The sequence below is a fragment of the Camelus ferus genome, chromosome X, assembly GCF_009834535.1.
Source record: "Camelus ferus isolate YT-003-E chromosome X, BCGSAC_Cfer_1.0, whole genome shotgun sequence".
Lineage (NCBI taxonomy): Eukaryota > Metazoa > Chordata > Mammalia > Artiodactyla > Camelidae > Camelus > Camelus ferus.
In genome coordinates this window covers 99060897-99077038 of record NC_045732.1, presented here as the reverse complement: position 1 = coordinate 99077038, position 16142 = coordinate 99060897, and the positions used below count along the sequence as shown (strand labels likewise).

Below are 16142 nucleotides of genomic sequence, written 5' to 3'. Positions count from 1 at the left end.
AGGAAGTGAAAGGGGACAGACTGGGGTTTGCGCATTTTACGTGAAGCGCTTTGGGAACGCTAACGTAGATGCGCACAGGCCTTCCCAGTGCGGCCCACCTTTGAGGTCCCACCACTCCTAAGCTCATCACTTGCCTTCAGGCTTCTTCAGAGGCAGTCACGTGAAACCTGATACTTAACTACACCGGTCCACTCACACAGGGCCCGCGTTCGTGTTCCCGTCTCACCATCACAGGCCTGGTGAAAGGCTCACTGTGTGCAGGGCACCGCCGTTGTGCGGCTGAGCCGGGGTCTGAACCGCCCCACCCTATGCCCTCCTGCTGAAACCCCACACTGCTGCTCCGGACAGGCAGGCGCATCACCGCCCTCTGGGTTCCCTGATCCTGGAGGGCAGAGCAGCCTGCAGACAGTACTTCCGCGTGGGTCTCTCCAATGAACGGGGCTGGAACTACATCTGGATTCCTAGCTGAGTATCTTTTTCTGCTCCCAAAGCTCTGGCAGCTGGTTTGAGGCGATTCGAGTTCTGCATAGTGTTAGTCTGCAGACTTTCAGTAGGGGAAACGGGACTAAGATGGCAGTAGTGGAGGGGTGAGCAGCACTTAAAACAGTCAGTATCAAACTGCCATAATCTTGGACAGACATCTTCATTTAGGAAATCTAATAAATAGGACAAAAAATTATGGTAGCCACTTCACATGAGGATACAAGACCACACTTAGAATTCCTTGCTCAGGTTATTCGGAATGAACAAAATTCTTCAGTGCCCACAATTAGCACAGAAAATACCTGGTGATGTTACCTGCTTGTCAATGGACACTTACTCGTGTTCAGGGGGACGCCACGCTGTTTCAGCACAAGAGGCCCCTCCCACCCCCTTGTATACAGCCTAAAGGGCCGAGAGTGCAGATGTGACTGTAACGCAAGCTTTTCCTGCTTTACAATTCTAGCCCTGCCCACAGCTCTTTACTAGTACAGCTATCAGCAGGCCCACTTAGTCTTTAGTTAGCTGTCTGAGGGGAGGGAAACGTAAGAACAGAGCTTGCTACTTTGGTCCGAGCCTCCTGTTTTACAGACATGGACCCAGGATTCTAGAGCGGCAGGACGGCTGTCCCCAGCCTCCGACAGGGGCAGGCGTGCCGCCTTTGGTGCTGCACAGGCTCTTTGCTTCAGCTTCTGGGGCAGTGCTGTGTACGCTGCCTGTGCGTTTTCAGAGCATCTCTGCATGTACTGATAAGCCCATGTGCGTGCTGTCAGCTTCACTCCCCACTGCAGAAGCTTTCAGTTTTAAATCTGCCTACCAAAGCTTGACGGTGACATTTGGTTCTGGGTTATTACATCACGAATAAGCTATAGGAGCAAAAAAAGCCAAAGCTTATTTTCAGGTTTTAAAAATATTTCAAGATTATTGATAAAGAGCTTTCTGTAAATAACACCACTCACAAGCAAGTATCAATCTGTTGATAATGGTAAGAAATTGAACTTACTGTTTTTAAATATAAAAGCAATTTCATTAAGTTTAGATAAATGGAGGCTACAAGTAAAACTTTTCTGGCTGTTTAATCAAGTTACTTACAATGTACACATTCCTGAGTACACCCCATCGCAGTGACATTGTTTATTTCTGAATTTTCTGCATTCAGCTTAAAAGGTGTTTCTTCCCAAGAAACTGAACTTTTCTGTCAAATGCGCTTGATCGAATAGGAGAATTGGGTTCATAAAATGGATTCACTGCAAACTAGGACAAAAGAAATTTTTTCAGTGAGTTTGTCAAAGGAAAACAGCTGACAAATCATAGGCCTCTAAAAGGAAATTATTTTAAAGTTTTAAGTCATCAAAGATATTCAAAACAAAAGTCTGAATACTACATTTTTCAGCTGCAGTGAAAATGTTGCATTGTTAAACAGTAACATCCCTTTAAGGAAGTTTCTGTCTTGGAGTTTAGGGAAGTACCTGTGGTCGGGGCAGTGCTGCCTGCATCAGCTCAGCTGACTTCCAGGGGTCACCTGTGCCTGAAACGCCCATCCACTCAGGTTTGTCATAAAGATGGGGTTTGTCCGTCAGGCCCGTTGACTACATAAAGCAAACTAAGTCTGCCATATGCTCAGAGTGAAGAAAAAGTTCCGCCACACTGCTATGAGAAGTCACCCTCGCAAGGCAAGCTTTTAACAATCATGTTTTTAATACTCTCCCTTAACACGAGGTGAAGTGATGAGTTTCTCAGATGTAAAGGGTACATAATAACATGTGTGAGAGTATTAGTCCTGGATGGAGTCACAAATGAGGAGAGTGACCAACTTCTATACCTTCATCACTTGATGTTGTCTGTCTGTATAAGAAGGCTATGTATTATTTGCTACTTCTGACTAGAAATATTGACTGTTAACTGTGCATATACACAAAAAAGTCTTGCCCAAATGCCACATGTTTAAATTATTAAGAATATACTATTGGGTGGAGAGGGTATATAGCTCAGTGGTAGAGTGTGAGCTTGGCATGCATGAAGTCCTGGGTTTAATCCCTAATACGTCCATTAAAATAAATGAGTAAGTAAAAGCATAATTACCTCCCTCCACCTTGAAAAAACAAACAAACAAACAAACAAAAACAAAGAAAAAGAAGATACTGTTGTGGTGGACAGTAGAATATGAGCTTAGCATGCATGAGATCCTGGGTTCAATCCCCAATACCTCTATTGAAAGAGAAATAAACCTAGTTACCCACCCTTCAATCATTTAAAAAGAAAAAAAGAATATACTGTTAGCACTGCAGTTAAATCATCTTATTACTATTTCATTATTTCCAGTTAATATCATGAAATGCAGGTGGCACCATTCTCCTTCAGTGACTGTGATAACATATGAAACATAACTTCCTACTGGTTTATGACCTGGATGCACTACATTGTAACTTATTTGCTCAGTAGGTGGAATACATTTTAGATTAGAATTATGAAGCAGCTTTCCTTATGTAGACTGCTTCTGTCCATCTCTTTAGGGTTTCCTCATAAAATTAACTAATGCACCAAAAGGGGGAGAATGAAACTGATCTGAAAATGCTGACCACGAGTTGTTGCCCTCCATACGTGACCGTGGTGGTGGAGACGTGCTGGGGGAGGCGCTGCCAGGGGCAAGGCGCACAGGGGGAGAGCTGGTCTGAGGTGGAAACTGGGCAGTCTCAGTGAGGTACTTCAGCAGGCCAGGTTCTTGTCAAGTTTAAACCCTTTTTTTTTCTAATTGAATCCCTTTTTATAATCAGATTATTACAGTTACAGAACATACCATACCTTTATGTAGAAATCATAGACATCAGTAAAGAAGTTCTTTATTCCATCTTCTTGCCTTACGTCATGCAGCATAATGAATCTCATATGTGAAATAATTAAGGTATAATCTTTAGAAATGAAAGCTGAAAAGGAATTTGCTGATACAGCAGTCCTCAGGTAAGTGACATGCGGTGTATTTTGCTTTGGAAAAGTGGAATACATCACCCATGTTCAAAGTTAGGTTAATTTTACCGTGAAGAGAACAGAATCTTTTTAAGTTAGAACATAACTGCAAAATAAAATCACTCTTGATATGGTTTAGATAAACCTTAGTTTTACACATGAGACTCGGTTTTAAAAGGTGGGTGTTTTTTTCCCTAAGAAAGTAAAAGCCCCAGAAATGGCAATTTTTACCTGACACTTTGCAATCCACAGACTCAGAGCCTAGTGTCTAGGCCCTGTGTTGGGCTGGTTTACTGCCCCCCTCCTTCATTAGCCCTCTTCATTAAGTAGGAAAGGATATGACCTGCAGTGACGAATGCTGAAACAAATCACTCATTGAACTTGTCCACAGTTTTCAAGTACATGTTGTTCGACAGCCACATGTTCTCATCCACGAGGTCAAGAGCAGCGTGCGCTATGAACTGGTTCAGGTGGCGATGGTCGTCCTGGGTGACAGCCAGCAGCAGCAGGTTAACATTTCCGTGCAGTGTCAAAACGCTAACTCTTTCCTCTTAAATTCTGTACAGCTTCCTCGTGGAGGGGAAGCTTTCTACTTTTACTTCTATTATTACTATCATGAGACATAAAAGATCTTCAGTGTTTTCACATCATTTTCTGTATTCTAATTTGATATCTAAAACTCAACAAATAAAAACAGCTAATGACTTATTAAATGACATGTTCAAGAAACTATATAGATTTTTAAAATTTTCCCAGAAGGAAGTTATTAAATGATACAGCCATTTAAGCATGTGAAAAAATAACACTACATTAAAAAAGAAAGGTAGATCCTGCCTTCAGGAGGCTCGCATCTTTTTGAAGAGGAAGACAGGAGAAAACTCTTGGTTATGGATAAAGGACAGCAGCTTCGGTAGGCCGGGGTAAGGAGGTGGTGAAGGAGAGCTGCTGGCACAGGCCATGGGTGGGGGTGGCAGGGGGAGGGGGGTTTCGTGTGCAGCGACACATGCTGAGCAGTGGACAGCCCGGCAGAGGCCTCCTGGAGGTGTAAGCTTACCTGGCAGAAGGCTGTGCTCAGCCCCACTGTGTGCAGTCACCTGCGCCAACAGCAGGAGACGGTCCTGTCAAAGCTGGCAGTGTCCTTTTCACAGGCTGAAAAGGCTTAACTAGAAAAGGTGGGAGTGTCCCACCAGAATGTGGAGAGGGAACTCACAACCTGGAATGCAGTCTCATTCCCGTGGAATTCTTACTCTCAAAATGCGTTTTCCAAAGGGCACCTGTGTTATAGGTTGAATTTGTGTGCCCCACCTTCCTATGTTGCAGCCATACCTCTTAGAACCTTAGAATGTGGCTATACTTGGAAAGAGGGTCATTACAGATGTCATTAATTGCCATGAGGTCGTGGGTCCCTAATCCAACGACTGGTGTATTTATAAAAGGGGGAAGTCTGGAGACAGACACCCATGCAGGAAGAAGGCCACGTGAGGACAAGTTTGACCACCACAAGCCCAGAACTGCCAGAAGCTGGGAGGGAGGCCTGGGACAGACCTTCCCCAGTGGCTCTGGACGGGGCGCGGCCCTGCCGACAGCTTGGTCTCAGACTTCTGGCCTCCAGAACTGTGAGACAGAACACTTCTGTTGCTCTCAGGGACCCAGTTTCTGGTCCTGTCACGGCAGCCCTAGGGAACAATATAACTTCCTCGCCCAGGCGGCTGCTGCTGGGACCGGGCTGGGGGACGGCTGCCGGTGGCCCTGGAACCCCCTGTGCAGCAAGTTTACGCCTCTCTCGCGTCACCATGACGAGGCCACTTTAACCCTCAGAGAAATGGATGCATTTTGTGTCTGGCTCACAGCAGTGTTTTCCTCTACACTGATGATCAATCATGGGAGATTAGAAGAAAACTACAGAAATGTTTTAAGAAAGTGAGTGGTAGCAGGAAAAAGAACTAAGATCAAGTCATGCAGCAGAGGATTTTTGCAGAACTGCTTCGCCTTCCACAAGGCCCCTGTGCTGAGCGAAAAACTATACGTAAGGAGCTGTATATCACACAAAGCACTTGCTGATACAGAGATGCCGCCAATCAAAATTCTCTTTTGGGGGTTGAGGTAATTAGGTTAGTTAATTACTTAACTTAATGGAAGTCCTGGGGATGGAACCCAGGACCTCGTGCATGCTAAGCGTGCACTCTGCCACTGAGCTGTACCCTCCCCCGCTCCGGCCACAGTTTTAATGAGCCGTGTGCTCATGTGAATGTGGGAAAATAATGTAGCGAAAACACCTGCTAGGATTAACACCTGAAATTTCTACATTTAGTGGCGAGATCTGAATAGTTGAGAAGCGTCTTACACTGGACATTACCATCACCACCAATCTCAGACATGAGTTCCTGCCTTAAAGGACATTAAAGCTTATTTTTGGAGGGTGGGAGAAAGCATAACTCGTCAGCAACTTATCAGGCATGCAGCCTTGTGCAGAAAGGTGGAAGGGACCCGGCTACTCCCACCTCCAGACTCTACGGGGCTGTTCCTCTGAACGGCAGTGTGTTCTAGAAGCAAGCCTGTTCCTCTGGAACCATCCCTGACAACAACCAAGCTGGTGGTGTCACTGGGGAGGAGAGCAGGCGGGCACCTGGCCAGTGGGGGCTGTGGAAGGCGCCTGAGAACGGCCCGTCTCAGGCAGCAGCAGCAGCAGGAGGGGCCCCTTTCACACCCCCGGGTGTAAATGCATCTAGTACGTACGTCCTGATGAACAACGTGACTCACTGCGCCAGATGGGCTTTCCGGGCATTTCAAGGCAGTGACAACTGTTCCTGCAGGCCCACAACAGGTCAACTATATTTCTGTGTGTTCAAGGAGCAGCTTTCCACAGGGGGTGACACTGAGCCAAAGGCCAGGAAAAAGAGCCCCAGGACATCCTGCCAGTACGTGCCAAGTGTGTGCTGAATCAGAGGATGAATAAACAATTCAGAGGCTGTTCCTGGCTGGCTTCTATCAACCCGTGGGGCCACAGGGCGGCCTCATTTAACCGTGGTGGCGTCGTTACCTGATCTGCCCAGGTCTCTCCCAGTTCTAAAAATCACATTACACCTTTATCATGACAACAACATATAACAATTGTTATGGAATTTTTTTAAGGTTCCATACGCACTTTGGATTCTGCTTTTCCAGCTGGCAAAAACTCCATTTCAAAGACTGGATTATCGTGGTGACCCACAATGATAAAGTAGAATCTTCCAGACATTGTCTTCAATATATAGCTCCTAATTAAATGAAAATAATATTTTTAGTACTCAATACTGAAAACCAAACACGGTTAACAGGAAGTGAAGAACACCATTTATTTACTTAAGCCTGAATTGCAGAGGAGGTGGCCCCAAGGCTTGGCATGCTTTCCAATATACCACATACATATATGCCTTTTTTTAAAAAAAAAAATCAAAAGTATAGTCAGTTCAGTGTTGTTTTAATTTCTGGTGTACAGCCTAATGTTTCAGTTTTATATATATATATATATATATATATATATATATATATACATACACACACACACACACATATATTCTTTTTCATGTTCTCTTTCATTATAGGCTATTACAAGATATTGAACATAGTTCCCTGTGCTGTATTGTAGGGCCTTGTTGTTTATCTGCTATATGGCTTTTGCATGAGATTAAATTATTCATCTGTGATATGCGTTGTAGAATCCAGGACTGTATTTTCATAGGGAAACTGAAAGACCTCTAATATGAAATTGTAAAAACACCCTCATGTTTTACAGTAAGCCGGCTAAACCGGAACTGGACTGGTTAGCATTAGCACTGACACGGGAAAGATTAATAAAAGTGCTAATTAGGGGAAAATTCGCTTGCCTTGGACATTTTCAGGAAGGGTGCTTCGGAGGAGGCTAAACACCACTCTGACGCATGTCATTTACACAAAGGAGAGAGCCTATGGCATTTATCTACAGCCTGGGCGGTCCTTGTCATCTTCCCACCCAAAGGATCTATGCTGTGAATGTCACTCTGCAAATGAAAGAGCCTGGGATATGCCTCTTCAAACACCATTCATAAGAGGAAAAAACAGCTTTGTATTCTAGAAAAGATGGAAGATGTCATAATCCCAAAAGGAAGACATTCTGAGGCATTAAGATGTCTTGGAACTAGGGTTAATAGGTCTGCTAAAGGAATAAAACCAAGAAAAAGTGGCGTGGTGGGAGAGAAATCAAGGATTCTGTGGCTTTTAGCACACTCAGAACCTGGGCGGGTGGACAGACGGGTGGATGGATTTATGCATGCATTTTCGGCACAAGGTCTTTGGGATCAGACAGAGCTAGGTTCATGTCTAGCTCTAGCAACACGAGCCCAGGCACAGTCCTTCATCTCCCAACGCCTGTTTCCTTCTCGGAAATCAAGATAACGGTGGGGATGACAATCGTAGCCCCTCGGGTGAGTCCGAGGACGACACCACGTAGTGGCCGTAAGGCGCGCAGCAGGGTGCCTGGCTCCTGGGAGGCACTCAGGAAACGTGACCAAGAACAACAGGGGAGCGCCCGCACACGGAGATGTGGGCCGAGTGAGGCCTCCTTGCGTCGGGGGGTCTCCCTAGCCGGGAGCACACCGTCTCGGGGAACGGCACTGAGGAGTGTCGCACCCCAGGGCTCATCTGGCCTCACTGGGACTTCCGTGGAGTGACACAGAACCTGTGACCAAATCAGAAGACATATGAATTTATTCCCTGATGAATACAACGTTTTGTAGAGGAAATCAGGGCACAGCTGGCACTTTCAACTCTGGAATCAGAAGGCCGTGACTGGAGGAAAAGGCAGGTGGGCAACCCCTGTGGCCTGATGAAGTAAGGAGGGGTTGAAAAGTTATTTGGCGCGGCGGCTGCACGCCGCAGCCCGTGGGCTCGTCTGGCCTGCCGTCCTCTCGCCACTGTGTGAGGCCGCTGTGGCCCCACGACGGCAGTGCAGGAAGGGCCACGGAGGCCAAACAGTAATGGACAACCAAGTAATGGACAACCAAGACAAGCAGGAATGACACAAAAGCTACGCAAGCCTGGGCGAACTGGCGATAATTCTCCAGAACAAGTGAGGGGAAGAGAGATGGGAGCCTGAAATTTCAACAGAATAAACAATGACCTCATTCATTCTTGCTCAGAGGTTTCATAGCTGGAGTTTGCCGAGGGAAGGGCTGAATTTTTTCAGCACATTTAAGCAGCAGCAGCAGGAAAAAAGACAAGACAAAAAAATGCTGCCAGGAAACTGCTTCTCTCCTACACACATTTAAGCAGCAGCAGGAAAGGAGACATGCATAAGGAAGATGGCCCACCCCTGCCCCGCCACACTCACTCCTACATGGAAATCCATGTCTGGGAGAGCAGCCCAGCATGGGTAACAGCAGGGAACTGAAGGACGTACTGCAGAAAGGGTCGATCACACGCTGTCCAGGGGGGCAGAACAAGCCCCCCAAAGCGATTTCACACACAGCTTTCCATAAAAAGAGATGCAATGCCAGATTCCATTCTGACAAGAAGCAGCTGAAGTGGGGGGACAGGAAGCCTCAGGAGGGCATAAGCCATCTACCGTCCTTTAACCCTTGGGTTTCTTATGCCCAGGGAGTGAGCCACCGTGACACACTCCAGCATTCTTTGCTGTCTGCTACATCGGACTGCCTGCGAGGGCGGAGCTGTTCTAAACCTGCTCCATTGCCCCATCACCTGAAATGAGGGCCCTTCAAGCATCTCCAAGGTGTGGAGGTAGTTACACACAGCTTGGCAATGAGTTAAACTGGGGAACTGAGGATGAGGGATGTATCCAAACGTCTGGCTGAGGTGATCAAGCACAATATCAAGGTAATGATGCTATTCACCGAGAAAGGAAATAAGAGGGAAGGAAGAGGTATGAAAACGAGCATGTCTATTGTAAACAAGTGATGATAGCCAAAATGGCTCCCATGAATCTCACCAAAATGTCCTAATTTCGAGAACCAGTGAATGTTAATTCACACGGCAGAGAACTAAGGCAGCCCATCAGCTGATCTCAGACAGGAAGAGGCTTTGGGCTACTCAGACCTGACCAGAAGGTTAACCAAGTGCTCCACATCAGTGGATGGCATGGGGTCTGTAGAGAGACTGAGGTTGACCTTAACCTAGACAAGGTCAACATTTGAATCAGTAACTGAGATGAAACAAACTTCCACACTCTCAAGATAACATGCTAAGAACACCTAATTTATTAGAAGGCCGAGTCAGGATTAAAAAGATCTCCATGGCAAGGAGAAATGGGTGACATGAACAGGATAGAATGTAAAAGGATTTGGAATCTAGTCCTGTACTTGGGCTTAAAAAATCAACTGGACAACAATAGGATGAAGGAAACCTAGTTTAAGAGCAGTTCATCTAGGAGAACTCGTTTGCATTCATTGCAAGCTCAGTCAGAGGTTGTTAAAGTAGTAAAGTGATCAAAAAACCTAATGCAATTCTAGGCTGCATTAAGAGAAGATGATTCCAGTGGTGGCGGGGGTGGAGGGGAGCAAGAAAAAACAGATTTTTTTCTCTCTCTTTTTCCTTTATTCTTTTTAGGATGTGTTTGCACCTACATGACTAATAGTCTAAAGCAAACAGAGGATGGGGTTAACATACTTGAAAAACAGAGTAAACACAAATCAAAAGCATATGATAGAGTCACAAAAACTAAAAAGAAACCAAGTTAATACAAAGGAAAATCATCAAACCACAAAAAGAAAAACAAAAAGAAACAGAAAGGAACAAAGAAGAAATGCCAGATCAACTGGAAAACAAAGTTCAAAATGGCAGTAAACATACATCTATCAATAATTACCATAAATGTCAATGGACTAAATGCTACAATTAAAAGGCACACAGTGGCAGGTTGGATAATAAAACTAAAGCCTACAATATGCTGCCTGCAAGACACCCATTTTACAGTGAAGGACATACATACATTGAAAGTGAGAGGATGGAAAAAGATATTTCATGCAAATGGAAATGACAAGAAAGTAGGATTAGCAACACTCTTATCAGACAAAACAGACTTTAAAACAAAGACCATAATGAAAGACAAAAAGGACACTATATATGATCAAAGGAGCAAAACAATATGAAGATATTACACTTGTTAACATATATGCACCCAATATAGAAGCACTTAAATATATAAAACAAATGTTAACAGATATAAATGGAGAAATTGATGGAAAAACAATAATAGGAGGAAACTTTAACATCCCACTAACATATCTGGATAGGTCTTCCAGACAGAAAATCAATAAAGCAATGGAGATACTAAATGACACAATGGAACTGTGGGACTTGGTTGATATTTTTAGGACATTACATCTCCCCAAAACATATTATACATTCTATTCAAGTGCCCATGGAACATTCTCTAGGAATAGACCACATGCTCAGGCACAAATGGAGCCTCAACAAATTTTAGAGGATAGAAATTATTCCAAGCATTTTCTCTGACAACAGTGGCATGAAACTAGAAATCAACCTAGAAAAAGAAACTTTGAAAAAAAAAGACCGCAATGGATACTAAACAACATGCTATTAAAAAACCAATGGATCAACAATGGTATCAAAGAAGTTAAAAAATACCTTGAGACAAATGACAATGAAAACAAAACCACACAAAATCTATGGGACGCAGCAAAAGCAGTCCTTAGAGGGAAGTTCATAACAATACAGGCCTTCCTCAAAAAAGAACATTCTCAAACAACCTAATCTACCACTTAAAAGAATCAGAAAATGGACAAACAAAACCTAAAGTCACCAAAAGTAAAGCAGTAATAAAGATCAAGGAGGAAATAAATAAAATAGAAATTAAAAAACAAGAGAAAAATCAATCAAACCAAGAGCTGGTTTTCTGAAAGAGTAAACAAAATAGACAAACCCCTGGCCAGGGAGACCAAGAAAAGAAAGGGCACACAAATAAACAAAATAAGAAATGAAAGTGGAGAGATTACAACCAACACTACAGAAATAACAAAAAATCATAAGAGAATACTTTAAACAATTGTATGGCAATAAATTGGACAACTTAGAAGAGATGGACAAGTTTCTACAAATATACAGTCCACCAAAACTGAATCAAGAAGAAACTGATCATTTGAACAGATGAATTACTAGAAGTGAAGAAGAATCAGCAATAGAAACCTGCATACAAAAGTCCAGGAACAAGATGGTTTCACTGGGGAATTCTATCAAACATACAAAGAAGAGCTCATTCCAATCCTTCTCAAACTCTTCCAAAAAATTGAAGAGGAGGGAATACTCCCAATAAAGCTGCCATCACCCTGATACCAAAGCCAGAAAGAGACACTACCAAAAAAGAAATCTATAGGCCAATATTGTTGATGTACATAGATGTAAAAATCCTCAACAAAATTTTAGCAAACAGAATCCAACAGCACTTAAAAAAGATCATATACCATGATCAAGTTGGGTTCATCTCAGGGACACAAGGATGGTTCAATACATGGAAATCAATCAATGTAATAAAGCACATGAACAAGAGAAAGGACAAAAACCACACGATCATCTCAATAGACGCAGAAAAAGCATTTGATAAAATTCAACACCCATTTATGATAAAAACTCTCACTAAAGTGGGTATAGAGGGAACGTATCTCAACATAATACAACTATTTATAACAAACCTACAGCCAGCATAATACTCAATGTTGAAAAGCAAAAAGCCTTTCCACTAAAATCTGAAACAAGTCAAGGATGCCCACTCTCACCACATCTATTCAATAAAGTATTGGAAGTCCTAGCCACAACAATCAGGCAAGAAAAAGAAATAAAAGGGATCCAAATTGGAATAGAAGAGGTAAAACTGTCATGTGCAGATGACATGATATTGTATATAGAAATCCGAAAAGGCTGCACACAAAAACTACTAGAACTCATCAAAGAATTCAGCAAAGTAGCAGAATACAAGATCAACATAGAGAAATCAGTGGCATTTCTTTACAACAACAAGAAAATATCAGAAAAGGAAAGTAAAGCATTAATCCCTTTTAAAACTGCATCCAAAACAATAAAATACTTAGGAATAAATCTGACCAAGGAAGTGAAAGACTTCTATGTGGAGAACTACAAAATGCTAATGAAAATATAGATGATTTAAAGTAATGGAAAGATATCCCATGTTCTTGGATTGGAAGAATTAATATTGTTAAAATGGCCATAATACCCAAAGCAATCTACAGATACAATGCAATCCCTATCATGTTACCCAGGACATCTTTCGCAGAACTAGAACAAATCATCCTAAAATTTTTATGGAATCACAAAAGAACCAGAATTGCCAAAGCATTACTGAAGAAAAAGAATGAAGCTGGAGGAATAACACTCCCAATACAATACTTCAGGGCTATAGTAATCACAACAGCACGGTATTGATACAAAAACACACATATGGATCAATGGAACAAAATAGAGAATCCAGAAATGAACCCACAAAGTGTTGGTCAATTAATCTTTGACAAAGGTAGCAAGAACATACAATGGAATATAGACAGTCTCTTCAGCAAATGGTATTGGGAAAACTGGAAAGCAGCATGTAAATCAATGAAGTTAGAATACTCCCTCATACCATACACACACAAAAAAACCCTCAAACTGGCTTAAAGATTTAAACACAAGACAAGACACTATAAACCTCTTAGAAGAAAAACATAGGCAAAACATTCTCTGACATACGTCTCAGCAATGTTCTCCTAGGGCAGTCTATGCAAACAATAAAAATAAAAGCAAAAGTAAACAAATGGGATCCAATTAAACTTACAAGCTTTTGCACAGCAAAGGAAACCATAAGCATAACAAAATGACAACCTATGGAATGAAAGAAAATATTTGCAAAAGATGAGACTGACAAGGGATTAATTTCCAGGATATATAAACAGCCCATACAACTTAATTATAAGGAAAAAAAAAAAAACAACCCAATCCAAAAATGGGCAAAATTAAACAAGCAATTCTCCAATGAATACATATAAATGGCCAATAGGCACATGAAAAAATGCTCCATGTGGCTAAGTATCAGAGAAATGCAAATCAAAACTACAATGATGTATCACCTCACGCAGTCAGAATGTCAATGATGCAAAAGTCCACAAATGATAAACGAGGATGTGGAGAAAAGGGAATCTTCCTACTCTGTTGATGGGAATGTAGCTTGGTGCAGCCATTGTGGAAAACAGTAGGGAGAGTCCTTAAAAGACTAAAAATAGACTTACCCTACCATCCAACAATCCCACTGCTATGCATATGTCCAGAGAGAACCTCAATCGAAAAAAATACATGCATTCCAATATTCATAGCAGCATTATGTATAATAGCCAAGACATGGAAACAACCTAAACGTCCACTGACACATGACTGGATATAGAAGCTGTGGTGTATTTATATAATGGAATACTACTCAGCCATAAAAAAGAATAAAATAATGCCATTTGCAGCAACATGGATGGTCCTGGAGATTGTCATTCTAAGTGAAGTAAGCCAGTAAGAGAAAGAAAAATACTGTATGAGATCACTCATATGTGGAATCTTAAAAAAATAAATAAACAAACATTTAAAAACAGAAACAGACTCAGAGGCATAGAAAACAAATTTATGGTTACCAGAACGTAAGAGAGTGGTAAGGGATAAACTGGGATTTCGAGTTTGCTGATACTGACTGGTATATATAAAACAGATTAAGTTCATACTGTATAGCATAAGGACCTATATTCGATATCTTGTAACTTATGGTGAAAAAGAATATAAAAACAAATATATGTTCATGTATGGCTGAAGCCTTGTGCTGTACACAAGAAACTGACACATTGTAAACTGCTCATATTTCAATAAAATATATTTTAAAGGCCTAAAAAATTTTAATGGATATATTATAATGAAACTAAAAAAACATGCTAAAAAAAAAAGATGATTCCTCTTCACTAATAGTATCATCTCTGGGGTATATACTCAGTTCTGGGAATTGCTTTTTAAAAGGATCAATAAATATGAAATGTGTTTGCTGGGAGGGGGAGGGTTCTACTTTAGTGAATGTTCTGGAAACAAGAGCTACTGAAGGAACTGAGGATGCTGGACCTGAGCAGGGGTGGGGTGAAGCAGAGTAGGGTACAGGGTACAATCTGTAAATAGGATGATGTCTAATGGAAAGGGACTTGACTAGGGAAACGGTAAATGGGTTTCCCCTCTTGAGACGGTTCTAATCAACTGGTACAGAAGGCTGGAAACTGGGGCAAAGAGAGAGACTAAGTGGTCAGCGGGAAAAACTGCTGTGATCAATTACGCACGTCTGCTATGGGGGTCAGTGCACAGGTCGCCCCAGCACGAATAATTTTCCGGCTCCAAACGGTTAGGAAACATGGGGTTAGCCGAATGGCCCAGTTAAAAGTGGAAGAAGAGAAGCCGGAGCCAGCGGACGTGTGACGTTTGCAGGTTGAAAGATGGTTTGGACTGGCCAGGTGGGCTGCGATGCCTCTGGCAGGGCCCGGAACTTCCCCCAGAGTCCTGAAGCGCCAGCCGCCCACTCGCTCCATCCCCTACCTGGGGCGAGACCACGGCAACGGAAACGCCCAGTCAGTTCTAGAGGAAGACCCGCGATCCGCCGCTTCTGTCAGGACTCCCAAAGCTGCCCTCGCGAGACTCCACGGTTGCGCTCTCGCGATACGTGGGCGGGGCTTCCGGTCCGGCCGGATGGCCGCGCCGCGGGGGCGTGGGCCGTAGTCCTACTCAAGGCGGGCGCGGCTAATCTTGGGGGACTGCGGGCTGGGGAAGGGTCAGCTCTGAGCTGTGCCGACTCCAGGCGGGACCTCGCCTTCTTGCCTTCTCTCTGCCCGCCTCCGCGCTCCAGCCGCGGGGACAGTCGCGCGTGGCCCAACCCCGCCCACCTGTCAGAACGCGGAGAAAGGCAGTGCGCGTCTGGGACTGAGTTCCTAGTTCGGAGTGCGAGGCAGGTATTCAGTTGGCTTGTTTCCCGGTCCTCGTAGAGCATGGCTCTGAGGGCAGGGAATTGCCCTGCGCCTGAACCTGCCGCCCAGACTAGGTCTCCGACTGTGGCCTGGGCGGGGCGGGGCGGGGCGGGCTCGGAAGGTAGCCTACACCAGGTGGCTCAGGTAGGTGCACGGGCTCCCTCCCGGGCGGGCGGAAGTGGAGCCTTTGTTTCCGTTAGACCTCTTCCCCCTGGGCCACTTAGGGCTTCTTTGGAGGCCCTGGTTTGTCTACAGAAATTCACGTCCCTTCTGCCCGCCAGGTAACCCGTAACCGGTTTCTCTTCCAGTCCACCATGACCCCCAAACCTGAAGTGTTGAGTCAAGATGAATTGCGGAAAAAACTGTACCAGACGTTTAAGGATCGGGGTATACTGGACACACTCGAGGTATCTGTTTTAGGCGTATCTGTTTGTATAGCTTTTACAAGTGTCACCTGTAACAAGTAGTACACATTTAAATACATCCGTGTCTTGGGTATTAAAAATAGCATGGTGTGCCGATTGTAGTGGTGAATTGCTGTTCTGACCCTGTGTAACTCTTTAATCCTGGAACAGTAAACACGTTTTAGTAAAGATAGATTTGTTTTAAAAAGCTGGCTTACAGGTTTCTGAATCATTAAGTGGTTTAGTCTTACTCGTATATGAATGAGTGGAGGTAATTGATAGT

The 16142-nt window shown here is 43.5% G+C and overlaps 2 protein-coding genes across 2 annotated transcripts in view; one reads left to right on the top strand and one right to left on the bottom strand.

Annotated features, from left to right (window-relative positions):
* Positions 1 to 1537: 1537 nt before the first annotated feature.
* Positions 1538 to 15485, bottom strand: LOC102516001 (trafficking protein particle complex subunit 2). Its single transcript, XM_032475977.1, is given in 5 exon segments — positions 1538 to 1734; positions 3283 to 3368; positions 3785 to 3929; positions 6590 to 6701; positions 15031 to 15485. Coding segments are annotated over 4 exon segments (423 nt in total). The 5' UTR covers positions 6683 to 6701; positions 15031 to 15485; the 3' UTR covers positions 1538 to 1635.
* LOC102510121 (OFD1 centriole and centriolar satellite protein) overlaps positions 15455 to 16142 on the top strand; it is a 45035-nt gene continuing 44347 nt past the window's right edge. Inside the window, 2 exon segments of the mRNA XM_032475978.1 lie at positions 15455 to 15599; positions 15764 to 15862. Of these exon segments, the coding sequence (XP_032331869.1) occupies positions 15477 to 15599; positions 15764 to 15862 (222 nt within the window). The 5' untranslated portion in view covers positions 15455 to 15476.